Below are 27,551 nucleotides of genomic sequence, written 5' to 3'. Positions count from 1 at the left end.
AACCTGCTGTGCACCATTGTGAAGAAAAAAACAGTGAGACGTTACATCCAGATCCATCCGTGAATCCGAATCCTCCAAGTATCGTTATTCACCGGACCATGACACAGTCATACTGTCAGTCGGATTCCACTTGAGCTAAATAGAAACCAACGTTTTTCGGGGGGTTCAATCTCAAACTGACGCACACGTGGATTCTCCCTCAGTGTGAAGTGACGCAGACGATCGACCCCGACTGCGGCTGCATCAGCACCGGGTCGCCACCAGATGTCGCTCCACGCTAAGGCGAGAGCCGCGAAGCCGCCGAGGAACAGCCGCAGGAACTGGGCTTGGTTCTCTGTCGGGCTTCATCCACATCAAAATTCCAGTCGGCAGGAGCGAGCAGGACGCAGACGCAGGAGACGTATCGCAGCGACGGGGCCGAGGAGCGCAGCGTCCATCCCCTCAGCCGATGTAACCAGACAAGCGCATGTTGGCGTCACTGATCCTCTCATAGCAACTTCGTCACAAAAAGAGACAAAAGAAGGCGAGAGAAATGGGACGTACCGCATTACCCGTGCTGATGGCCGTATTGTCCTACTGCGCGTCGGGGGACGTCGAGGTGAGATCACGAACCAGCTGAATCATTTGTAACCATGGCGCATTCCATTTTTGTTGTTGTTGTTTCTTTCTTTCCCTGGTGGTCGATATGACTTCTGGGACAAAACATGCTGTATTGATCTATATTTTGTGATCATGTCGACATTATACACGCCACGCACACAGTGGATCCATATCTCCATATTGCTGACACGCATCCTCATCCATGGGGCAGGTTTGATTTGCCAAAGGCATCCTGGAGCACCGTCCTGTGTCAACAAGAGGAGTGACTCACAACCCCCATCGAGAACAGGGAAAAAAAAGAAGAAAGAAGCCGTGATGGCGAAAGGATTTGAAATGCACATGCGGCAATAACATATGCGTGGTACAGCTCAGAGTCATGACATGGGGGGGGGGGGGGGGGGAAAGGCTTCGTAAATGTGTGGATTAGGTTGTGGGCTCGTGCGCCAGGCCCGGCCCTGCATCTGACATGATGCATGTTGTTCAAGGGCCTTTGCATCCGTGGAGATCAAATCCTGCCTCTCCTCGTCCCATCTGGCCTCGGGAGAGGAGGAGAACCGGCTCGCATCCCTCCTTCAGTGGAGTGATGCAGCTCTCGAGCAGGATGGAGTCATGCATATTCAGTCGCTGCTCCGTGCCACATTTGGTCTTCATGACAGAACACACCGGACACAAACTGAATTTCATAATGGGACGTTGAGAATCTGTGCACTGTGGTGCACGGATGCTGTGTGATCTTCTTTTGATAAATGCATGCGAAGCACCAGCAGGGGATGACTTTGGTATATCATTGGACACAGAGAGTGGGAGCATGATACAGGGTCAACTAATGAGAGATGTGGAGTCATCCTATTGGTGTCTGTCTTCATCATTAACTCGAGGGGAGATTGTGAAAGTCTCTGGTGCAGAGACAGATGGGTGGGCCCACCTGCCCCCCCCCTCATCGCCACCTACAGCAGGCCCACGGCTCGAGAGACTCAACCTTTATTTCTCAATAACTCCCCGGTCGCCCGCCGCCTCCCGCTTGCAATACAACTGTGGCAAGGAATTCAGGTTGGAGCATGTGTGCACTTGTGCGTAGCAGCAGGGTGGTGTTGGAGGTGTGTGTGAATGTGGAGAGGAGATGAGGAAGAGAGGAGGGGGGGGCGGAGGATGAGTCATGATGTCCCAGCTGGAGCTGTGGTTCAGGTCAAACGCACTTTTCCACCTGGAGATGGAGAGAGCGAAAAAAAAACAACCTGCTCCTGATATCTGAGATAAAGTACAGGGGGGGGGGGCACCTTGCCTGTTGGTGCACACTCCTCCGAGTCCCTAAGAGGATTTGTGAGATGTTTATTTATTAGCCATCTTCCACAGTGAGTCTGTAACTGTCATAAAGCCTCTCTCGTTTCATTCTGAAATAATTTCACTTCTCTAAGAGCCTTAGCGGGATTACCGCTATGCTGAGAAACAGGCTTTAGCTTCATACAAGGAGACCTGCACATGAAGGTTTACACTGAAGATTACACAGTGAGAGGGTTGGCTGGCTGGATTACTCTGTGGTATTAGTCCTAATGAAACTGTCAGCTTCCCTTAATTTACTCAGCGCCCTTTCAATTGAAATGTGTGAATTGGGCAAAATTGGTTTGATCTCTCTTTTACTGCGTAATATTTAATATCGTTGGCACATTGGAATCATTTCTGAGAGTTTAATCACGCCGGTAAAATTAAATTGTCATACAATGCTCTGGATTATAGGAGCCACAATCATGTTTCTTATATGATGAAATGCAAATTCAGCATCATATTGTGTTGCTGCTGTGATAGACAGCAGCAACATATGTGACAGCCTGTTGCCAGGCTGTCACATATGTCAAGTCCACGCCTGTCTACCCAGGTATCTCAGCTGCAATCCAGCACTTACCTTTCACGGCACTCAACGCATTAAGCTTTAGTAACTGACGCACTGTACAGTTGTCATCCTGACACAAAAGGGTCGTCCACTGAAAGACGACACAAACACGCACTTTCAAGGACGACTTGCATAGTGTAGCTTCAAGGGGAGTAGAAGAAAGTAACTTTAATAAAATGTGTTTCTGTAGCCTTTATCTGGGTAACATTAGTTCTTTAACATTTAATAAAGGAGTGGATAATAACACATCATAGTAAATGGCAACGATTCTTGACAAATATATTGATATAGAGGTGGGTATAAGTGATATGACAGTATGCTGTGATAGTTATAGTCATTTGAAGATTTGAATGGGTTTTGCCATAACCCATATTCCATGTTAGCTGTCCCCTGAACATATTTAGCTGTAGTAGGTTGTTGTTGCACATGAGTGAGCAGGGCTGTTCAGGGAAATTGAATAATCTATCTAACCTCACATTGATGGAAATTGTTTTAATAACAAAAATAGATCAATCTAATATTGTAACCTAGCGGCCCTTGCTTTTGATTTCAATGGTTTAAGACAGCCAGCGATATTAAAGAAGCAGCTGCTACTGTGGAGATGGTTCTGACGGTTGACATATTTATATTATCCGCAGTGTCTGTCGTTACGACACCTATTCCTTCAGGTCACTGAAATTAGGAAATCACGTTGATATTGTGAATACTCGCACGTTAGCAAAACATAACGTCAGACTGCAGTGAGCTCAGTTTTTCCAACAACAAAACCTCCACTCGGGAAAATGTGATAGAAGAAACTAATCCCCACAGTGATTTCACTTAAAAATGCAGGTATGCACAGCTTCACTCGACCAGCTCTGTATTTTTTTAAGATGAACGGCTTCCGTATGAACCAGAGCAATCTGACCCGGGGAGGCTGCAGAGCAACACCAGTGGCCGACTCAGACAACAAAGCTATTGCATCTACTGTACATACAGATCTCAGGAAACACCCAAGGCCTGAGAAAACATAGAGCATAAAGGGAGGAAACAGGGAGAGAACGGGAGAGGAAAGAGCATAAGGACGCGAAGCTGGTTTCAGCGTGGCCGAAGATTAAATAAAAATAGGGAGTCATGAAGTCGCCAACATTAATTTCAGGCCGTGTGCTGGAATACAGCCACACAGATTCATGCACCTCCCACCCCCATCTGCCCACACACAGTCTCTCTCACACACACACACACACACACACACACACACACACACACACACACACACACACACAGTCTCTCTCACACACACACACACACACACACACAGACACACTGCCCTACACTCACTTAATTAATTTTAGAGCCAAGAGATAATCAGGTTCCACTAATGGATTCCCGTGTGCTTGCTGTTCTCTACTATATCTGTGTGCCAGTGGGCATAAAATGTACTGTTTTATTGTATCACAAGTTTTTTCCTCCCTGTTCTCTGTGTCTGGCTTCCTTTCCAAGTGTTTGAAACGCAGCACACACACACAGCGCACACACATTGGAAGGGCCTGGATTAATTCCTGCAGAGTCATTGTGAAACCAGAGCAACACTGTACTAAAAGGAAAGGAGCATTGGAAATGTGTCTTAGCAATTGAGCTGTTGAGGTGACCAACTAATGAACGACATTGATGAACCCTTTGGGCCAATCGACAACATCGAAGCTTTGTGCAGGGGTTCATTTTCATCGTCGGTGTATCTCCAGACTCACAGTTCATCCAGCTTTATTTTGTATTTTTTCATTTTATTTATTTTTCAAAATTGATTGATTTTAATTACACTTTTGAATGTTGTCCTCCCTGTAGATTCAGGAAATCACTGCTAAAGCACTAGTGTAGATTACTCAATCTCGTCCTCTGATTCCCTCATTTATGAAATGTTTGCAATGTTGGTCTCTGTTGGAAAGGGAGTGATTCCCAAATCAGAGTTTAATAAGCTTGCAAGGCTCATCACTTCATGTCCTCTCTATTGCCTGTCATGCATAAACCGATGCACTAGATTTGATTAGTTAAGTCCTGGCTTCCCTGACTGCTCTGCTATGTCTAGGTTCCAGCGAAAGTATTTAGATTAAAACGGCTTCAAGGTTTGCAAAGATTGCCTTACCTTTCATCATCCACTCAGTGGATGTCATATATAACATACATGTGGATTCATGAGGTAATTTCATATCTTGAGTATGTGCAGATTCAAATGTGATTTCTAATCAGTCATTAACAATGACAGCGGAAGCAGGATCCATGTTTAAACAAAGGTCAGCACGATAGCATCGACAAACACTTGTTTGTTAATTTCCTCTTCATAAATCATATTCATTCAGCTTCGTTTCGCTCCATATTTTACCCCTGGAACCACGGACCCAGGGGGATTGAGCAGCTAGCAGGGCCGTCCTGATCACATCCAGTTCTGGCTCATCTCCGGGGTCTTGCAGAACAGAGATATCACTGCAGCACAAGGTCTTCAGGCCTCACTAAGCCTAATGGGTTGGATTTGCACGGGAAAAGTTTGAACGCCAGATGTTTAGTCCTGCCTTTGAGATGTTTCCGAGGAGCTCCCCTCGAAAAGACATCTGCAGTGTGGTGATAACACTGTGCTGCGTGTCCGGGAGGAATAAGACAGGGTAGTGAAAGAGATTGAGTGCTGGTGGAGAGAGAGAACGGGACAGGAAGGGGGGGGATGTTGCCCTGGCACAGTGGATGATTTGAAAAACGGGGCGCATGAGGGCGAAGGAGGGAGAGTGTAAGTGATGTATAGTACATGTAGAATGCTATGTGGTGTTGCATGGTGGGGTGCATGATAATGGAGCAGAGAGATCCATCTCTGTCATGTACATGTATTCACAGGTGGCCTTAAAATGAGACGGGGAGGCGGCAGAGGCAAGAGAAGCCCTTTGGCCACAGCGGAGCACTGAGTCGTACGAATGCAGGACTGCAAAATCTAATTTCCTTAACGGCCTTGGCTGCTTGGTTTGAGAGACTGTGGGTTGTTGGGTGCACTGAGACTGATCAGGCCACAATTGATATCTATAGAAGAACATATGGAGATGGGAAGCTGTTATAGAGGGAAATGGAGGTGCTTTGTGGCAGTTTGTTCTTGCTTTACCGTCTTTTGTTTAGCAATGGCTGCAAAACACACATTTCCAGCAGAAGGGGAGGAAAAAAATATATACTTCTATGACATTAATCCAAATGTAACAAAGGTACAGCAGCGGCAGCGATGGACCGAAACCCCGTCAGATACACGGAATTAAACAGTTACACTGACGGATCACGCCGAAGTACAAATGCGTTCTTGCTGCTTCATAAAGACGGCACGCTGCAGAAGCTGCATCAATTATTGAAGGCGGTGGAAAGGTCTGGGCTCTCGCTCGTTGACGGGGCTTTGGCACTTGTCACGCACCCTCTCAGCGCTCCGACGCCAGCCCTCTGTCTTCGTGCTACCTGCTTCTCCAGCCACCCGCCCCACCCTCCGCCCTGCAGGTCGCCCCCCAGGGCTCACTCTGGAGAACACAAAAGAAAATCCCCACGCCTGTCTCTTCGACGAACCCCCCCCCCCCCCTCCCTTTTTCTCCACCAGCCTCTTCTGTTCTCCTCCAGCCACCCCCCTCCACCCACTCTCCCAGACACTGCTCCTCCATCTGCCTCAGCAGCTCATTGGCCGTGCAGTGACATCTTTTCACTTTCCCTCTTTATACTTTGATTGTGCTTGAATAATTTATACTCTGAACTCACCCTTCGTTTTTATTTTTTATTTTTATTTTTATGCACTTTGCTGCTTCTGCCTTTTCCTTCATTTCTGATATTTTCAGAGATCTCACACTGCCTCTCTGTATTTGTGTCATCTGGCTCTCTGTTAATCACTACAAGTCACTAATGCACTTAAACAAATGTTACATTTTTCTCTGTAATCAGTATTCTACTAATATAAAAAGCCAGATTACTTTTGTGGTATTTGTGTTGTTGTTAGCAGTTGTAGTAGTTGTTCACATTTTCCCTCAATAATGACATCATGAGTGCTTTGTGACAGCCTGCAGATGGCTTGTGAGAACTTGTTACATTCAGTCGTGAGGTGTGTGTGACAGCAGTGAAGTTAGCTTGATATGGAATATTAGACAGTCAGTTGGGATTTTGACATTAGATAAATTATGCAATAAGCATCAATGAGTATCGCAACCAAATCGTGGCCTGCCGTTATTTATTTGCCAGTGTTACAGTGTCTTTGGGTGGAGCTCAATGCAGAAGAGGGAACATTCCCAGCGAAGGAGTCAAACACCCCTGAGACAAAATGTTCCCACAGCATTTGACTCGATGCTCAGTATTCAGCAACCCCAGTATAGATTCTCCAAAGGAAGCCTGCAGCTGACTCTGTCTACGTTTTATACAGTACATACACAGACGGCATGCTTACTGTAAAGAAGTAGTTAACCCATATGCTTTTAACGGCTGCTGCTGATTTAGAAAGCAAGGCGTACGATTCCGTATCTGTCAACAAGTAATCCCAAAAACTTTTTGCAGATGTGTCTGCAGACATTTTTTTGTTTCTTGGCAATTATCTAAAAAGCTCATATATAGGCCCAATCAATGGGCCCGTCACTACTATGTAGAACTGGTCTGTTATAGACGATAGAGAGACTCAGGTGCTGCTGTGGCTTCTGTTAATCATCAACAATAACTTTCAGCCATGATGGGGAGACACAAGTAGCATTTCATTTCCTTCTCTCAGCTCAGGGTCATTTTGCCCGCCAAGGCCAAGCTGTGCCAGTTAACAGCTCGGCTCACCCAAGCTCGGCTGACAGATTGGGTACTTCACATGACTCTAGCTATGGTTTTGAAAAAGAAAAGTACAAAGCACAAATGGAGGTCCCAGTTTTTTTTACCGATTGTCTCTATGATTAAACCATTTTCCCTCAGTGGCAGTCTGTGGAGACTCTATGGCCGAATGAAAGGAGGTAACACTGCACTGCATACATTATCTCAACAGAGGCCCCATCTGAAATAACATTGAGAGGGCTAAAGCAAGACAGGACATGTCTGCCTGACATGATCACGGTGGCCTTGTTAAACTGTGCTTTCCAGCGCTACTGGAAATTTCTAGTTCTTGTGTTGAATGAAGTGCATACACACACTTGGAGAAACGATAAAACACTAGATAGAACAGCAGTTGCAGCTTCTTACTACTGAAGAGATTTTTCATGCACTCCTTCTGTAATAGAAGTATCATTTTTGTAGGGACACAGAGTTGGTGGGGCCAAGTAAGTGAAGGTAAAATTTAAATAATCATTGTGTGATAATCCTTTGTGTGGTAACATGCAGTTAGTGGGACCCTGGAGCAGAGGAATCAGAGACATGTGACGAATCATGAAGTTCATTTCTGATTCACCACACTGAGATTAACCAAAGGCAGCAAGTGAGCAAGAGTTAGATATTTAAAAAGATTATATTATATTATATTCAGCCATGACTAAGAACAATCGTTTTCTTAATCAATCAATTGTTCATTGAATAATCTATTAGAGAAACATGCTAATCTCAATTATATATATATATATATATATATATATATATATATATATAAAGTGGCAAATCTTTGCTTTTATTATCACCTGATTATCAGAATAGTTTTTGTCAATTTGCTAACCGGTTATTTAAACTATAATGATATTGTATTTAATTTAATTTAGGTCTAATCATATTACTGTCTCTATGAGGTACAAGTACTCCTGCTGGCTGAAGTTCAGATGTTGTTGCTGCTGTTGTTTGTATTTGGGTGAAATTATTATTCAGTTGTTGTTCACGGTGTTATATTTGTAATCAGACATTATTAGCATGGCGGAAATATTGTTCAACACTATAGGGAAAACAGGTTTGGGTAGGTTTTGATCTCTCTGAAGAGAAAGTAGTTTTTTCGTATTCAAAAACGTAAACCAGATACAATTGGCCCAAATCGGCAGGGCCCAGAGCTGCAAAGAAATTTTAAGTTCCGTGTAAACAACCAACAGGCAGTGATAAGGAAAGCTAACCAACCATCGAGCCAGCGTTCAGTGACCTGCCGAGGACACAAAGTCGAACCAAACATATGGGGACTCTTTCGTCTGAGAAAGAAAGCGTGAGAGACAGACTGATAACGAGCACGCGAGAGAGAGAGACTTGCTTAAAATTCTGTAGGGAGCCAGTTGCTACGGTAACAGGGAAGGTAGCCGGCTCCTGTGGGTGGTGTTACCATGGCAACCCCCCTTAGTGGCCAAGGGATGCTGAGAGGGAGAGGGTAGAGGAGAGGGCTTTAAAAAAAAAATGTGTTTACGGGTTTGATGGGAACAAGAGAGGCAGATGAAGAGGACGGCAAGTGAGAGGACGCCGATGTACGTCAAACGTGGAAGAGCATCACCAGCTGTGCTGCACGCTGCTTCATCAAGTCTGCCTTTAGCAGACCCTTGTTTGTCTTTGCTTTGAACAAGTGGCAAGCAGGTCCCAGCGGAGCCGGCGTTAGCTCTTTATCCCGCTGGTGATTAACGGAGCACCTCATTACCACAAATAGGCCAAAATATGCTGTGCAGGGCGGCGTGCTCCCTGAGAGACCTGGAAAAGGTTATTCCCTCAATAAACGGTGTCCAGAAGGGTCAGAGTAGTCACACTGGACTCTCACATGAGTGATGGTGTACTCTCTGAACTCTCACTGGTAGTTAAAGACCAGTTTGTTCACGCCGCGGTGACACCACATGCCTCTGAATAAAAGCAATGAACTAACATGTTGTGAAATTGAGCTAAATGTTATATACACACCATTGTACATGATGTGGTATAATGTATTTTGTGTGGTACGCTGGGGTCCCTGCCACTAATAAAAGGGTCTGTTATTGCTTTTAACCTTCTCCTTACTGCCCACCACCACAAATACATAATAATAACACACAACCACACACCACTATGCCTCAAATATAACCTCAAAGCTTAATTTCCATAAGATGCATCTGCTAGACAGGCTCCCAGGGGCACAGTGTGATCAGAATTGTATATGTGCATAAATAAGAGGCAGAAGGAAAACGATGTATGAATGTTTTAGCTCCCATGCCCTCTCCATTCTCTACCTCCTCTGTCACCACATCCTCCTGAAAGGCTCTACTTGTTATATTGCTCTGCCATTATAATATACTGTACATATACTCAGTAAATTCAGCTCCGCACCGATTTATTTATTTGATTTTATTATCCTTGCTGCAATTTGAATTTAAAGAAGCGAATAATCACAGTCATCCACCAACATATAGAATACTCATACAACCGAGACAAACTGCAGAGCGCATCGAGACATAAGTTATATGTATGAAAAGCGTCCATGTCCCAAAGGAATCATACTTAATTTGACAGATATTCAAAAATGTGGAGATTTCAGTTCCAAACCATTTAATGTGTTTTCATAGTTGTGTCATGATCAAGGTAAACGCTGAATTGCAAGAGAGATGACGTGGATCCAAAGGAGGATACCTGGAATGAAACACTTTAGTGCAGATCGGCTGCAAAAACAACAGCATCAAAGGCAGAGTGAAAACCTGAGAGGCAGCGAAGGCCCCGAGTGTGAGATAAGGCAAGAAGACGCTGGTAGTCTGCTGTTTGTCAGTGCGGCTATAGAAAGACAGTCTGTAGATCAATTACTACAAAGTTTAAACCTAAACATGCCCTCATTAGGGCTTTAATCTACCTAAAACATGCTCAAAGGCACTATGTTGTTGCTTTAAGGCCTCCAGTGTTGTCTCCCCATAAAAAACATACTCGTCCGACAACTCGCTCGACTCGTAAACCGAGGTATCATGTACTCACAATCTCAAATTGAAAATGATGCTGTTTCATAATCCTAGTTATAGAGTTATATTAAGGATTTGGCTCCAGGGTGGATTTACCCATTTCCGAAATCCAGCTCAAAGCCAGTCCTTAACATTTTGGAGGGGGGTTTATTCAACACTGGTCTTGTTGTGATCTCAGGGTAATGATGATTTAATGTTTGCTTATCAGAACCAAAACGTTTTGAAATATGTGGGAGGAAATGCAGCAGTAACCTTTAGAAAATAATTGACCAAGTGTGTCGTACATTTTATTGGTGTCAATGCACAAAATGCACTCGGTAATAGAAATTTGAACCTCTCAGTCCCAGATGTGACTCGAGCCTTTTGAATGTGTTTACCGTATAAATACAGATTTGGAGAGCTTGTTTGCATTGTGTCACTCTCAATCTGCCTGCGGAAAATCCCTGATTCAGTGGCAATTGTGTTGACATCAGGATGTTTCAGATGGACCTGCAGTGCTCAAATCTCTGCTAAGCCGTTGATTCCTTCAATCCCCTGAGGTACTGCAGCTCTTCAGCTTGAAATCACATCTGCAGGCTCACAGTGGCTGGCATTAAAATGCTGGCATTCCCATGCTGCGTTGCTTAACTGTGAAGGAGGTTCAGCAGTGTTACGCAACAGCAGAAACTCATCAACAATTTTCCCCGAAGGTGAAATCATTTCATTTGGCTGTGCTGAAGAGACTGGGTCTAGTTGGGTCTCTACTGTTTACAGACTCTTTGTTTTTCCTCAATGGATTTCACGAAACATTACTACACAGTTGTCTGTCTCCCACATATCTGCAGGAGGTGGTCGCATCGAGAGGATTGTGAAAATGACCAACCACGCTTTGTGTTTGTGTGTATGTCCGGGGAGAAAACAGGCACAGTTTGGCGACATCATGGTGGGTGACGCAGAAGAGAATTTTTTTTTTGAAGTGTGGGTGGAATAGAGAGGCTTACGTGCATATGAGTACAGCCTACTTGACGCAACACAAGTATCACAATCACTTGCCTCATTCCAAATATTGCTCAACACCGCCTTTCCATAGAAGTGGGAAACCCACGCATAAAATCAGTTCTGTGGGAGTTTCCTGTTTTTGTTCTCTGATTGTATTGGACATTTTTGACGAGTTATGTCATGAAAAGATGAAAGGCAGGATGTTGAAGAAAAAAAAAATCTCACAGGAAATATAGTTGAATTGCCTGCATAGTGGAAGTAAAGTGCAGGTGTGTGAAATAAACAGTGTGTTATAAAAATAGAAATAGAGAAACAGAATATGTGTGAACATGATATGTATTGATTCCCGGCTGGGAAAGTCTCTTCTCCTGTGGTGCTATCATACATCAGGAAGTCTGTTTCCAACTAAGATCATGTGATTCACTGATGAGACAGGGACCTTTATAGAAGAAGGCACTCTCCCCTGGAGCAGCCTGTGGAGTGCTTGTTGAAAAGCTATAGGCTAAAAGCCTTGAAGAGGTGACGCCGAACTGGGGTTGTGTTGAGTTAACATACTCCTAAATAACCACAGTCACAGAGTGATTGGCACTGCCAGCCTCCACATATATGGAGACTCTTGCAGTGATGCCATCTGACATGTCCTCTATTTTAAGCTATACTTGAAATGAAATCAAACATTTGGAGCTGGTTCTGGCTGCTGTTTCAAACCTAGATGAACCCTGGTGATTATGGGGCCATCTGCTCCCAGCGTGCCCAGCTGGGGGCTGGAGCGCTGTAATCTGGACTGATGAAGCCTGACTTAGAGAGGAGGTTGTGATCTTTGCACATCTCTGCAACCAAATGGTCTGTCGTGATCACAACGTCTGGTTACCGAGAATGAAAACGAGATATTAAGGTTAGTATTCAATAGGTAACCTTACAACTATGCGCGGTAAACTAGGAAGCTATAGAACAATACATAAAGCATGGTGCAATGTTTTCCACTCTGCCCCTCTGCTGAATATAAAATCAATGGCTTCAATTAGCCATTAGTCAGAGATATATAATAATGAGTGTCAGTGTACAGAGCTAACCTGCTTCATCCTCCTTTGTCCCCTCTGCATCACAAGAGTCTGGCAGACTAATGTTGCTACTCTCTAATAACTACACGCCACACCAGGAAGAGGCCGGATGGAGCCTATGAATAATTAAGCAACATGATTACAGTGATGAATGCTCCCAAATCTATCTGGCCATTTAGCACTGGCCTGGGGAGGGAGGCCCAACAGCGGAGTGTCAGGGCATTGTGTGAAAGCTGTCAGGGAGGGAGAGGGAGGCGGGAGTGGTATTAAGGATGGGGCGGCTGAGGTGCAGCAGCCTTGAGAGGAGGTGGAGGGAATAGAGTGAGGAGAAAATGGAGAGAGAGCGCCGAGAGCAGGAAGAAGACACCCACTATTCAGCCATCTGTGCTGCGGAGAAACACAAAGACATGCCCAGGTGTGTGTGTGTGCGAGTATGTTTCATAAGTGTATGGGTTATGGATCGTTGAGGCCATTTAGTCAGTCTACAGTTGCCAGTCTACAATGTTTTACTAACTAGGAGCAATCCTACCAAACCAGGCTTTTCACACCATAAATTAGCACAGTATAGAGTTCACTGCAGATAAACTACAATGATTTAAATTGTACTGCCAACATAAAAACTGCAAAAATCCAAAACCCAGACCACAGATTCAGGAATTCAGTTGCTGTTTTGTCTTTGTGATATTTGACGCTTTGGTTACACAAATGGTGCATTTTGCTTACATGGGATACCCCAGATCGCTAAGAAGAGATGAGATCCTCAGGGATGATGATGTCCCTAGTTAATCATTGGGTGTCAAGCAAGGTCCCTGTGATGTATCTCTGACCAGAGAGTCTCTCTTCACGTTTAAGTTGAGATATATATATATATAGCACTAAGATGCATATGTTTATTTAATTTCAATTTATTTGAGTTTAGTTTATTTGACATGGACAAAACATTTAAAATATGTATCACCCACTATGATTTTGACTATGCATAACGCGACGTGTGGCTCCCGGCACTGTAGCTCTAAAGGACTTGGCATCTGCTCAAGGCCTCTGATGCATTTCTGGCGCTCTGCTCCAATGTAAAGTCTGGCAGCAACATGTAAAAGGTAACAAATGACGGGTGGGCTCCTCCCTTCCGCCCCGACTGCTCTGGCTTGCCTGCCAGGGCCAGGAGATTACATCATTACAGAGGATGAAGTCATCCTGCAACATAATGGGGGAACAGGTGCTGAAAATTTAATTAGAGGAGGGAGGAAGATGCTGGAGGAACATGTAAATGTACTGCCCAGTCCCAAACCCAGCCCTGCCTCTCAGAAGTATTTATGTTGCAAGATCATATCAATTGTAAAGGCTTTTATTTCTGATGCTCCACACTGAGGCATAATTATTAATACTAGAGGGACATCGATGAAACTATTATTATGTCTGCAGCAGCTGTTCTACAACTTCTGGTCCAGTGCACAGTGAGTTTGTGTCTCTGTGGGATCACTTTGTTTCCTTGTGATGCTTATTGCTATGGAGACTGGGGAGGTGCACGTGACTATGGAGTCAGGCAGCACAGTCAGTATACAGTGAATAGCCGAGGAAAACAGAACATCAAGAGAGTTAACAGAGGCAAAGAACCTGGTGAAAAGGCAGAAAGTCAATCGATGTCTCTCTGTCTCTGGCTTTATATCACCAGGTCGTTATTAATGTTGCAGCGTCCTCTGCAGTGGGGAGCTGTCCGGCTTGTGGGCCCTGTCTGCCTGCTCAGCCTCATCAGCACTAGGGCATGATATGTGGGACTCTGTTGACTGTTGTCTTAATTTAGTGAATATGTCCACTAAAGACTCCAAATCATCATTTCAAGTTAAAAGCATGTTTTTGAATAATGCTCAGTAATAATTAAAAAGTTTTAATTACAAATGTCAAATACCACAGACCATTGTAATAAAACATTTCCATCCAGCAACTAATTGTCAGCATTTTTGGGTCAGAATAAGAAGCACTAACGCACACAGATGACAGTTCCTATTGTTACAAAAACACAATATAATGAATCATATACAAAGGGACTGTGTGGTGTTCACACAGGGGAGCAGACGGGCTCTATGTGACGTCAGCCCTGAGTGATGTTTATATGACGCTGTCGCTGTGGCTGTCTGTAGTGGGAACCAGTGTGTTGCAAAAGAGTGATTATTCTCCAAACTGGGTCAAAAACATGCAGGAGGTTTTCTGCTGCCACAGAGGAACAGACCAATAGATGGGTGCGCCTTGAAATGGTTATTTCTTATTAGGGGTTATCGCGAAAGGGAGATCTAATCTGGTCCCAGATCAGGCTGAAGATTGGGTGAGTGGCCTTGCCAAGCTGGAGGTTAGGACCTCAGGGCTCCTGATGGACTGCTATTGATTGGAGGGGAACGTGGCGATACAGTTGCAGTCGCTCAGCATTGATTTTCTGCAAGTGCAGTAGTGGAGAGCAGGCAGAATGAGAGAGCCTGACCAAGGGGAGCTGCCAGGTTATCTTCTCAAATATCCGGAAGTTTTCTCTCTCACTCTCTCTCTCTCTCTGTGGCGCTGACCTTCCCTGAGTCAAAGAGATATATCTATTTAGACATTAGCTCAGCAGCTTGTTCCGCAGCCGCAGCAGTGTTTTCCTGTGCCTATCCAACAATACACTTAACCAATAAAAAGCTCCAATTCAGCGCCGTCAATAACCAACACAAGCAGTTTGTTTTCCTCGAGGAATCCAACATCTCGTACTGTGAAGCTATAAATAAAAGAGTTAACGGTAAAACATTTATCGACTGTGAACTTAACAAATCCCCAAACCAACCATTTCTATGCCAGAAATGTTATTATACAACATCCAACATTTTTCCATTAGTTTGGTTGTGGGGTGGGTGATCTTTAACTTGCAGGGGCAGGAACGTTGCCCGGAGATTGGGAATCCATCACAGGGGAGATGACAAGCTGAAGCTTTAGATTTATTTTGCAAAAAAGCATAAAAACCCCAGAAGACAAACAAGGATGAATATTCAGAAAAAGAAAAAAAAAGTCAAATTGGAGCATTTGAAATATTAATTAAGTTCACAGCAGAGAGAGTAATTCCATTTTTAGTCTACAGTCACCACATAATGATGACTTTAAAAAAACGTCCTCTGAAAAACTGACCATTATGTCGAAGGCCCGTGAGCAAAAGTAGATCTTCACCGTGATGAATTACTTGTCTCAAGCTACTTTGCAAGCCTCTGCTAATTGATATCCAAGCAAAATTAGAATGGACAGAAAAAAACCCTGGCCTCTTGGGCGGAGAAAAAACCCATCCATAAATCTAAATTCCGGTTTGTTTTTGGAAATGGTCAGCAGTAATGAAAGAGCCGTAATTTGTAAGGAATCTGCAAAGACATGCAGAAACACACACTCCTTTTAGCGTAATTATAATGCACAGACTGCCTGGAGCTTACTTTATTTATTGTACAGTTACTCAAAGGGGTTTTATATATTTATTTTATTCTGTATGAATTTTAATTAGGACTTCAAACACTTGAGCTACGGTCGGCCAAAGAAGGGCTTCCCTTTGATCAGGCGTCACTCGCCCATATTTCTTTTCCCTGCAGTTTCTTCCTTGTGGGCAATTTCATTCTAATTGGCTCAGCGTCGCTCATCTTGTCTGTCGTCAGTCGGTCTATCTCTCTGTCGGCCAAGCGCAGATGAAAGGATATGAGATATAAAGGATGCCTTTTTGAAGAGAGTCGGGGGTTGGACGGTAAACATTATGGCATGTTCTCTGCCATGAATACTACTGTAAAATGATGCTCTTGCTTGAGCTATGTGACCTGCAGGAGTCTGTGCGATTGTCTCTGATAAACAGCTCATTTGTTTTGTACCAGAGATGACTCAGACATCTCGTGGAACATGATATGCTTTTGCACTTTCTCGTGATTTTCGAGGGCTCACTGCTGTCAGGTTTTCTGGAAGAAAAAAAATACAAAATAAAAATCTCTTTTGTCCTTTAAGGTAGATGAAGTCCTTGTTCGTGCTGTTCATGGAGCTTTTCCCTCTCTGCCGCACCCCTCCCCTCCTTTGTTCCTCCCTGGGCTCTCTCTGTCTCGGTTCTGTGTGTTAATGTAGTGAAGTGGCCCGTCGGTCAATGAGCTTGTATTAACACCTGACTCCGAGCCCCGGCTGCTGTGTGTTCCTCTTTGTGGGGTCCCCAGGGCCCTCCTCGGGCAGAGGCAACATATCCCGTGATCAATATCAACATCCAAGAAGCACGCTGGAGGAGGGGAAGGAGGAGGGAGAGAATATTTACATGCATATTATTGCTGTACACCTTAACAACGTTCATTCTTGCTTTTCTCTGCTCTCAGTATTGTCTGTAAACAGGGAGAACTGGCCACTAGTCAATAAGTCAGATGTGTATTGGCTCTTTTTGTCATTCACTCCACGGTTTTTTCAACAGGGAGTATCCTATGGATCTTCCCTGATTTTTAGATATACCAATATTCGCTCAAAGCTCGCAGTGTGCATTAGCTTCCTGTTCCTCCCTACACCCTCGCCTCCCTGCTTCGATCTTCCACTCACTCTCGGTCTTGTGCGCTTGCTTACACTCTCGGCCTAATGCTGGATAGTGCTGGAGTGCATTTAGGAATTATCTGTGGTCTACACAACCTGGATCAGCTTCAAACACAATATTATCTGCCACTGTGTTTGTATCGACTTCTCTTCACCTCTTCTCTCTCTCTCTCTCTCTCTGCCTATGCTCTCTAGGCTCTGGCCATGACCGAGGTGGACGGGCCGGGCCCCCAGGTGGCGGAGCCGCAGATTGCCATGTTCTGTGGCCGTCAACTCCTGCACATGAACTTGCAGACCGGGAAGTGGGAGCCGGATCCTCAGGGCCGACAGGGCTGCGTCAAAGAGCCCAGTGAGATCCTGTCCTATTGTCAGGAGGTAGGGCCCTGCACTTCACCAGGCGATATCACGCCAGGGTGGATCAATACGACTCACAGCAGCATTATCAGAATCAGAATCTTAATGGCAACATCGTGGAAGAATGTAGCACGAAAATCAATACAACATAAGGGAATTATGTAAAAATTTCACATTATTTTGATCTAATTTGGTTTGTCTAACGCCCGCCCTATTAAATCTATATATTTCACCATATATAGTAGAGAGATGGTGGCCTGTTGAAATATTACAACATTTCAATTTCACCACCATCCACTTATCCTCCTCTTGTTACCTGATATGTGTACTTTCCTGCTGTACGATGTAAGGCAGTACACATTCTCCCCACACACTCCTTCTTCAGAAAAATCTATTTAAAAGTGCATCTTTAAATCTAACCAAGGGCCACCTGAAAGTACACATGACTGCTACAGCAGCCATGAACCTGGATGGAATGGAATGAGACCAGCTGGCACATTATGCACATTATGTGATGGATTTTACACACAAAAAAGTCCCCCAAAAAAAACATTTTTTTGTCTTGATATCTCACTATGCAACGCCATTAAATTTGTCATTTATTGACCTGGACTTTAAATGAAAGTAGTCAGATGTGAAGTTATAACTTTTGTATGCCGTGTCTAACATGGCTTCATGGCCTCACGCAGCTGCATATAAACAGTTCGAGAATATGTTGCATGACTCTTTCCCTTGTTAGTCCTCTCCCCACTGACTGTGGTCCCTTCCTGTTTTTTCCTGATCCCGCCACATTTACCACCCCCGAACCAATCCCCCAAACCTCTTCTCTAACTATTTCTTCCCTATCCACATCTCCTCCTGTCTTCAATCCCTCTGTTCTGTCCATCCATCTATCTGTTCTGTGTCTCTGTCGTCTCTGCATGTGCCTGTACGTCCAGATGTACCCAGCGCTTCCGATCTCCCATATAGAGGAGTCAAAAAGACCTGTCACCATCCACGCCTGGTGTAAGAAAGGTTGGGGACACTGCCAGACACATCCATTCATAGTCCTGCCCTACCGCTGCCTAGGTAAGAACAACACACCTCACCGCCATTGGTCAATTACAAGAATTCATACGATGAGATTCCCTGTGTGCCCTTATGAAGAAAGAAGTTTCTTACCTTGCGATCGAGAGAAGAAACAAGCACGATAAAGTGTCTTTTATATTTCTAGATTGACTGTTTTTTTAAAATATTTTTTTGAATTATCCGACAAAGGAAACAGAAAGGAAACATGGGGAGAGAGCCAGACTCAAACCAGGCACATTGCAGTCATTCATGTTGGACCACTAGGCACCCTTCTGAAATAGTTTGACATCACAGAAATGCCCTCATAAGCTTTTTTTGCTGAGGTTTACATAAGAAAGTTGATACCACTCTCACGTCTGTCTGTTAACTGTGAAGCTACTTAGCTTAGCTCAGACAAAGACCTGACACAGGTGGAAACGCTCCATCCAAGGGTAATAAAATCCACCTATCATCATGTCTAAAGTAAGTGAAATGAGCGAATGACAAAGTGTAACACTGCCAGATCACCACTTTTACAAAATAGTTTTTGTTAGAATTAAACTATGCATAAGGCAACTGGTGGAGATATATTCATAACACAGGAATGTGTTATGCATTTGTGAATATAAAATATAAAAGAAATGTAAAGATTGACACAAAGCATGATTCTGTGTTAAAGCATGTTCAGGCCTGTGACACTAATGCATATGCTGACAAGATACTTCTCATTCGCATACATTTTCTTTTAGTACCGCACATGGCGTTACTGTGATTTCATTTTTGATGCTCAATACTAGCACTCCCTCTGCAACTCTCCCAGTGCCACGGCTTTCTTATTGTGTTACTAAGTCAGGGTGTTTAGTTCAATACATACAAAGCACCATGTACATCTCCACGGTGTTCACAGAAGGGCCATGCCTGCTACCAGCCACTAGAGGTGAATGTCAGCCAACAATAGATGAGTGAATGAAAGAATGAGTGATGCACAGTGAGTCACTCTGGAGCCCTTTTATTCGTACGCAGCGGCGCTGTAGACCTGGCTCTAGCTTGTTTGGTTTCTAATGTTCTGCCCGTCGTGGGGGTGAAACCTTCCCTGAATGTTTGAGCCCTAAAGAACAGAGCGATAACAGTGCTGCATGAGGAACAGGATTAAAGTGAAGTTAGAAACTGAGACTATAAAAGCTGTTATTTATTTCTCTGTGGCTTATTGTAACAACAAAGTAGTCATCTACATTTATTGTGTCTGTCATAAGCAAAGCACATTTTACTTCATGTCTGTGACTTACTACTGTAGCTGCCTTCTCTCTGAACACATATTTGCTTTCTGTCAGACCTAATTTCTGCTTCCTATCTACATTTATCTGTTCTGGTTCACTATCATACTTCTGTTTCATGTTTTGTGTTCATCACCTGACAACTGACCTCACCTTCTCTTTGGCCTTTGCTGCAGAGGGCGAATACGTGAGCGAGACCCTGCTGGTGCCTGACCGATGCCGATTCCTCCACCGGGAGCAGATGGATGCTTGCGAGAGTTACGTGTACTGGCACAACATAGCTAAAGAGGTGAGAGGGGCAGAGATATGGCAGTTTCATTCCTGAAGAAATTAAACTGTAAGTAAAGAAAATACATTTTTAGTCAGATTATAGCAGATGGGTCATCTGTATTTGACTTTCCGCACATGTTTCAGATTCAAAATCTTTTGTGCAGTCATTCCTAACAGCAATAGCAGACTATTGACAAGTCAAAGGGTGGGTTGTGTATCACGTCATACTTTGTCTGTACGCCTACCCGAGGTGTCTGTTAGAGCGGAAAAGTTCAAGATGCAACACTTCTTCATGTCATATCTGGTCAACTATTTATTGTCCAAGAGAAAAAAAAACTATTTCTTGTAATATTTAGAAGTTACACTATTTAAAGTTACCTTTTACTTTAAAATGTTAATTTCAACCAAATTTTACATTATAACAATGTGTTTTTACCTTTGTGGATCTGAACGTCTTCCTCTCAGGAATGCACCGCTGACAATCTGGAGCTTCACAGCTACGGGATGCTGCTGCCATGTGGGGACCATTTCCGGGGGGTTGAGTATGTGTGCTGCCCGGGCCGAGGGAGCTCCGGCGGTAAAGGTGACCCAGAGGAGAGAGACGTCCCTGCTGGTCCTCAGACGTTCACATCCCAGACCGCTGGAAAACTTAACTCTGTGTAAGACGCTAACATCCTCTGCTTGACGACATGGAGCCGTTGCAGGGTGAACGATCATGTGTTTGCAGAGTAATGACTGTTACACTTTTCCACAGCACCAAAGTAATGGCCCCCACCCCAAGCCCCTCTCCTGACACAGATGTGGACGAGGCCGATATGGAAGAGGAGGACGATGAAGTGGTGGAAGAAGAGGAGGAAGAAGAAGAGGAGGAGGAGGAGGAGGAGGTAGTCGATGAGGAAGAAGTGGAAGAGGAAGAGGAAGAGCAGGCAATAGCTGTGAAAGATCCAGAAGAGTATGAATTCCCCATTGACTCCGGTCCCTACCAGACATCTGACTATCTGGACTCTTTCTACTACGAGAAAAGCCACAAACCCACCCCCTCGGCCCCTCTGATGAAGGGTGACAGCTGTGAGTGACTCTAATCTTTCCTGTTAATCTATCCATTGTTTTTGGAGGAAAAAAACATACTAAAATATGTGTGGCAGTGGTGGTCAAAAACACAGTCACGGGATTAAATGACTGCTGTCACTGCTGTGTAGTGCTCAGTGCTCTCTGCTGCACTTTATCTGCCTGTAACGTGAAGATAGCGTTGTTGTTTTGTTAAAACATATCCCCTGTACTCACCAATACACCTCCTGTATGGATGTATCTACACATACAACAGCGGTACTCCGGTTGTCCACTTTGTTCTGTTGCGTGCAAGTGTCAGGACAATCGAGGTCACAACAACCTGCAGGCGTCAGCAGTGTGGCTTCTAGCCTGCACAGTAAATGGAGCAGCCGACCACTTTACATATGAACTTCAATAAGGACAAACTCAGAATAGTAAACTGTGTTAGTGGTCAGTGTCTGTGAGGGAAACAGTGTCCATAAGGACTTCAAAGAAAACCAAGAGCCCAAAAGGTTGTTATGTTTTTTATATATTATGGTGTTACTGCAGGAACAGATTATCATTTATTTGTGTCTTTTGACTTTCTAAAAAAGTAACAGTGCACATTTTAGTTAAAACAAGTGGCAATCCATGCGCTTTAACTAATCCACTAATCTGTCAACTACATGATCAAATATAATCCACCACCAGCATTTGAATGTTTCATTTTTTTCAATTTACAAGAAAGAGCTTTGGCAGTCATTTAAATTAGTGATTAATCAAAGCAAAATGTCACTACTTTGTCAGTACTTTTTTGAGTGATCTTCTTTTTTTTGAAGCTCCACAACCCCGGGGAATGATTCATCTTGAGTGTTACACAACATGATGTGGGTTTCCCATGAATTGTGTTGGAGTTATTAAAAAGTTTTTTTTAATAAAAAGGAATACAAGAACGTTTTTCTCCCATCCAGATTCTCTCCAGGATGAAGCAGATGTTGTTTTCCATTGTTGCATGTTCAGTTTTTTTCCTATTTCCTGCTACTCTCTCAATGCTTGGTCTGTCGAGTTTTGACCGGGGCCGTCCCTTTAATTACAGGATGAGTGCTCTCTGGCTCTTGCGCAATGCACGACAGCAACGATCTCTGTTTTCTGTCTTTCCCATCCAGTGACTACGCCCCGGCCCACAGATGGCGTTGATGTTTATTTTGAGAAGCCAGTGGATGACACTGAGCATGCCAACTTCCTGCGTGCCAAGACAGACTTGGAGGAGCGCAGGATGAAGCGCATCAATGAGGTGAATTTCACAGGGATAAGAACAGGTTAATAGTTGATTAGTTGTACTTTTGTCAGTCAATTCATTTAGGAGGAGACCTGCTGTTCCATTGCTCTCGGCCCCTGATCTAATTCTCAGACAGGGGCTCTGGCCTGTACATGTTTCACCTGCATAAAGATACAGAAAAGATATAAATAAATTCCACATACGCCCTAAGAGGTGTGAAACTGGGACTGGGTGGTAACATGGACAGTATATATTTATATATATATATATATATATATATATAGTATTAAAATGCAGCACAAGACCGGAGCTGCAACCATATATTGCTCAACATTTGAAATTTTCATAAAGTTTCATACACGATGCAAGTTCAGACTCGATCACGCTGCACATCTGACTATGTTTGCATGTATGTGGGTGTATATCTTTGCTCACAATCTCAAGACAGCTTCTGTACAACCTCAAGATTTTGTTTTTGATTTGTGTCTTGGCTGTGGAATTGCACTCGACAAATACGATGTTGCTGCCTAGGCGTCTTACTCAAAGCTCTTTTTTTGCTCGGCACCATGTTTTTACAGATGCACAGTCAGTTATTAGTTTAAAACTGGCTTTTAAATGCTACAATGAAAACAACTAGTCAGTAAGTCAAACCATGGTGTCTGCATTGTGTTTATACAACACATTGCATTCCTTATATCAGTCAACATGTTACATTTCGTATTTTGGGGGACTACACTTGTTCACTTTCTTACCGAGTTCAATGTGTAGATCTCATGTGTCCTTTAACCAAGAGGCTGAAACCAGAAGCCGCTGTGTTGCCTTCTCGTGTATCTGAATGATTCTGTGTCTTTCTATACCTCAGATCATGAAGGAATGGGCAGAGGCAGACAACCAGTCGAAGAATCTGCCAAAGTCAGAGCGACAGGCCCTGAATGAGGTAAGTGGACCCTTGATCACCCTGCTTTATTTTGTTGGTGGAATTCTCCTGTGGAAAAAATGAACATCATCCTTGTATCCACTCCCTCACCTCTCGTCCGTCAGCACTTCCAGTCCGTGCTGCAGACACTGGAGGAGCAGGTCGCTGGAGAGAGGCAGAGGCTGGTGGAGACTCATCTCGCCAGAGTCGAGGCAATTCTCAACAACAACCGCCGCCTGGCTCTGGAGAACTACTTGACAGCTGTACAGTCTGACCGTCCTCAGGTGAGTGCATCGTGGAGCACAGCTGAGGGGAGAAAAAGACACAGGACATTAATGAATTGCGGTAAAACAACAACAACAACAACCTTTATCTGAGCGCCTGGCATTTCTTCAACTTTGTCTTCCAGCCGGAGCGTGTGCTGCAAGCTCTGAAGCGATACATGGCCGCGGAGCAAAAGGACCGCAGACACACTCTCAGGCACTACCAGCATATTGTAGCTGTCGACCCCCAGAAGGCCGAGCAGATGAAATTCCAGGTGTGTGTGTCTGAAATGCTTCTCATCTGTGCTTTTGGGATCAGAGGCTCCTTTCTGCTGACCATAAAATGTGGAGAACATTGTGTGCTGAGGAATAAGTACGTGTTGCAGATAAGTTAATGAAAACTGAACTCGGAGAAGTGAAACAGCTTCCAATTCTCATTTCATTAGACTAAGATCAAAGCCAGTCTTTGCTGACTCAAAGAAGAGGCAGCTTTAGACACAAGACTCCATAAAGAGTCTGTCATTTTTCATGTTGGATTTATTGAAGGAGCCAATTCAGTGCGTCTCTCTTCATAGCTGTTTTTTTTCCCCTTTCATGGTAAAATTAGAAGGATTCTTATATTTTTCAGGTATACACACATCTCCATGTGATTGAGGAGAGGATGAACCAGAGCCTTGCACTGCTGTACAAAGATCCTACTTTGGCCGAGGAGCTGCACAGTGATATCCGTAAGTGTAACTGTAACTGTATCATTTTATCAGTTTGAGGTTTCAATGTACATGACTCATGTTTTTGTTTTGTTTTTGCGTCACTTGTAGAGGAACTGGTCAAGGCAGAACGAGGAGACATCAGTGAGCTCATGACCACCTCCTTCTCTGAGACTCGCACGACAGAGGAGCTCCTGCCAGCGGAGAGTGAGGAGGAGAAGGATGACGAGGAGGAAGAAGAGAGAGCCTTCCAGAACAGGCCTTATCCTCCCCGCATTGGTACGAATCCACATAACACACACACACACACACACACACACACACACACACACACTCAAATTCCACATCTTTAAGTCTGCCCCAATTGTGTAACTGACATGTAAAACAATAATCTCACAGGTTTCAGTGTTAATGATACTTTATCCTCCTGTTTCTCTCTACAGAACCACAGTCTAATAAGAAAGGTAAGATGGTATTCAGTATCTTAAAAGCATAGGTTTTTACTCTTTACACTGAATGTTTTATTTATTTTTTTAAACTTTGCTCACAGCTTAATGTGTTTTTGCTTTTTTTTACTCCATCCATGATGTCTGCAGTTGATGAATATGATTATACCACATCTGAGAGAGGCCCAACTTATGAGTATGAAGAAAAGGTAAGATGATGATCATTTTGGCTGGTGACATTTCAGAAAGACTCTTCCATGTTTAATAGACAGAATGATTGTACATAGACATATATTATTTGTGTATGCATGTCATCTCTCAATGGCTTTGTGTCCCTATAACTCCCTTCGTTCGTATGCATTGCCTCTACGCGTAGATCAACACCTCTGCAGAGCTCAAGCAGGTAGTCAACAAGCCTCCTGAGATTGCAAGAGATGAACTGGTGAGGGACGAACATATGCTTAAAGAAATTACTCGGATTCAAACGAAAATCACACGGCTAATTCTGCCCCTACAAGTCTTCCTTCTTCAATGTCCCACTCTTCATTTCCCTTCTGTCAACAGCAACCTGATGCCCTGGAGACATTTAACCGTGGCGCCATGGTGGGGTTGCTGGTGGTGGCTGTGGCAATAGCCATGGTGATGGTAATCAGCCTGCTGCTGGTGCGCAGGAAGCCATATGGTACTATCAGTCATGGCATCGTAGAGGTACGTCCCCAGACAGGCCTTTCACTTAAAGCAGTCTTAAAGGACCAGACCTGTGGTTTAACAACTGTGTATATGTTACATTATTGTCTTTTGTAAAGACTAAGACTGTCTAAAGCTCAACAAAGGTTTTTTGATTCATCTTCTGCCTTCACTGGGTTCCATCTATTTCACAACATTAATAGATGTGGAAATTAGTGGCTGCTTGGACGGATGGGTATCAGTCTGAAGAATTGTGCTTAATTGTCAGCGAAACTATAAAGTATACGAAATTTATATTTAGGAAAACATGTCCAAACCACCCGATGTGACCCGATGGTTTGACAATTCAGGCAATTATGCTCATGTGCTGTCATGCCAAGAGAGTTAGAAGCAGATGAAGGTTGATACTGCTCTCATGGCTGTTCTGTACCTTTGACTTATTACAGCCAGTAGCCGGTTAGTTTACAGCAGCTTGGCATAAAGCACGAGGATCAGTTTTCCAGCAGAGAAGTTACTGCTCCTGCTCAGTGTCCAAACCAGAGTGGACACATGCAAAGAAAACAATTCGATTGATCTATGAAAATGAAAATATCTACTGCTCATTATTATTTGTCACTTCACTATAAACTCTTTTGTCCGCACCATGATCCTTTAGGAAAAATGAATTTGTCCCCACACACGATGTTAACGAAGACTTAATTGATGTTGTTTATATATAACGGGTGCTCACAACATCAGTAGGCTAACGTAATTGAATTGAGTCTGTCCGTATACAAAGCTGACTTTTTAAATGACATTGGCCTGTCTCCTTATTAGTCAATTTACTGTTCACACACTATATATTGAGGCTTGTGTGTTCACACATTGAGTTTGCAGCAGCCTCTGTTGTTTTCAGTTTTTTGCTGTGGTTTTGTAGTTCCGACAACCAAATGTTATGGTGACATCCCTATGATGGCTAGTAATGTTTTTGTTTTTTTCCAAGATAATTTAAGCTGAAGTTCAGGAGCTGGACCACACATCATCCTGTCATACATCTATAAACACCCCCCTGCCCTGCATGCTTTGTTTTTCCTGTTATCTGTATCCTATCCTCAATCCTTTGTTTCTCTTACTCCTTTACTATATTACTCCCCACTTTACATCGTACAGTGACACAGCGTTGGAGTGTACAGTGACCTGAGGGTCTGGAAGCCATGGGAAGAGCTGTTCTCGAAGCTAAAGTCATACGGTTGATAATAGACAAACAATTTATTGCCATCTGCAGTTGACAGTGTGGTCCGTGCTCTTGAACCCGCCTTTGCTGTGTAATAATTTGAGCCCCTGTGTGTCTCGCAGCAGGTCGACCCCATGCTGACACCAGAAGAGCGGCAGCTCAACAAAATGCAAAACCATGGCTATGAAAACCCCACCTACAAATTCTTTGAACAGATGAACTGAGACCCTGGGGCCGCCAACAAGTCATGCCTGACCACTTGTTTTGTCCCCCCCACACTCTTCGTTACAGTGGTACACTCCCTTTGACGGATTTATGATGTGTTGCAAACATAAAGTAACAGAATAAGTATCGGGGTACATCCCAAACCCATTGTAAATGATCAACAGCAACTTATCCTCACTACCAGAATGTGAACAATGAGATATGCTACAAACTCACATCACCTATTGTAATCTAAACACTTTTCCAGGTTAGACTCGTGAGGATTGTTCCTTCCTTTGGCGGTGCCACAACATTTCATAACCCTGAAAACATTGACATCATAGACGGGAAAATCATCCTAGTGGCATGACTTGATCTATTGCTCCTCACTAGACACTGAAATTGAACGGTGCATAATGCTTTATGGTGTTTATTTTTCAGTAGTAGTCTTATTTGTTCAAGTTGTACCACAGTTAGATATAACGTGTCTGTGTAGATGAGTGCGAGTGACACCCTCGTTAAACTATGGCGTAATTTTCAATTTAAAACCCACTCAGAGATAAAAGGGCAATTACCAAGCGAATTGTCAAGCTAATCTTACCTCCATGACAATACCTCTAATATTAACACATGGACATTAAGCGAGGATGTGGAGGTGTTTGCTTTGAATGTGTGAGACATTTAGACTTTGATTTAAAAAAGACTACACTAGTTGTTAAAAAATGTGTGCTGGTGGGACAAAACCCCCCCAATGTTTTTGACTTATGAGGATCTCCTCTCGATATTATTGATTATTTGGCAAAATATACAATATACAATATAACTGTATTTGTAAGCAATCTGAGAAATTTAAAACTGGTCAAGCTAATTAAAAGTGTAATAATAAAAAAAAAAAAAATGAGAGACCCATTACTTACTGTCTGTTCTTTGTGAATTTTTTTTTTCTCAAAGCTGACCACACAAGGCAACACCT

General features: G+C 43.6%; 1 protein-coding gene across 2 annotated transcripts; it reads left to right on the top strand.

The window, feature by feature from the left end:
* The first annotated feature begins 327 nt into the window (after positions 1 to 327).
* aplp1 (amyloid beta (A4) precursor-like protein 1) lies at positions 328 to 27,522 on the top strand. Of its 2 annotated transcripts, none has more exons than XM_047332165.1 (17): positions 328 to 598; positions 17,085 to 17,264; positions 18,182 to 18,311; positions 19,741 to 19,853; positions 20,300 to 20,493; positions 20,589 to 20,902; positions 22,030 to 22,157; positions 23,005 to 23,079; positions 23,184 to 23,342; positions 23,468 to 23,596; positions 23,950 to 24,049; positions 24,140 to 24,307; positions 24,472 to 24,492; positions 24,625 to 24,683; positions 24,851 to 24,916; positions 25,039 to 25,182; positions 26,500 to 27,522. In XM_047332165.1, the coding sequence occupies exons 1-17, from the start codon at positions 533 to 535 to the stop codon at positions 26,596 to 26,598; spliced, it is 2,145 nt and encodes a 714-aa protein (XP_047188121.1). In that variant the 5' UTR covers positions 328 to 532; the 3' UTR covers positions 26,599 to 27,522. The 2 variants fall into 2 exon arrangements, with proteins under 2 accessions (XP_047188121.1, XP_047188119.1); XM_047332163.1 differs by having other exon boundaries at positions 329 to 598; positions 26,497 to 27,522.
* The last annotated feature ends 29 nt before the right edge of the window (positions 27,523 to 27,551 follow it).

The sequence above is a fragment of the Scophthalmus maximus genome, chromosome 1, assembly GCF_022379125.1.
Source record: "Scophthalmus maximus strain ysfricsl-2021 chromosome 1, ASM2237912v1, whole genome shotgun sequence".
Lineage (NCBI taxonomy): Eukaryota > Metazoa > Chordata > Actinopteri > Pleuronectiformes > Scophthalmidae > Scophthalmus > Scophthalmus maximus.
This window is presented reverse-complemented; position numbering and strand designations above follow the sequence as displayed.

What these genes read in the sequence shown, in the direction of transcription:
- aplp1 (XM_047332163.1), top strand. Translation starts at nt 533, where the DNA reads ATGGGACGTACCGCATTACCCGTGCTGATGGCCGTATTGTCCTACTGC. An exon ending in GCGCGTCGGGGGACGTCGAG is followed by an intron (nt 599 to 17,084) that starts GTGAGATCACGA and finishes TATGCTCTCTAG; the next exon opens with GCTCTGGCCATGACCGAGGT. An exon ending in CCGAGCAGATGAAATTCCAG is followed by an intron (nt 23,597 to 23,949) that starts GTGTGTGTGTCT and finishes TATATTTTTCAG; the next exon opens with GTATACACACATCTCCATGT.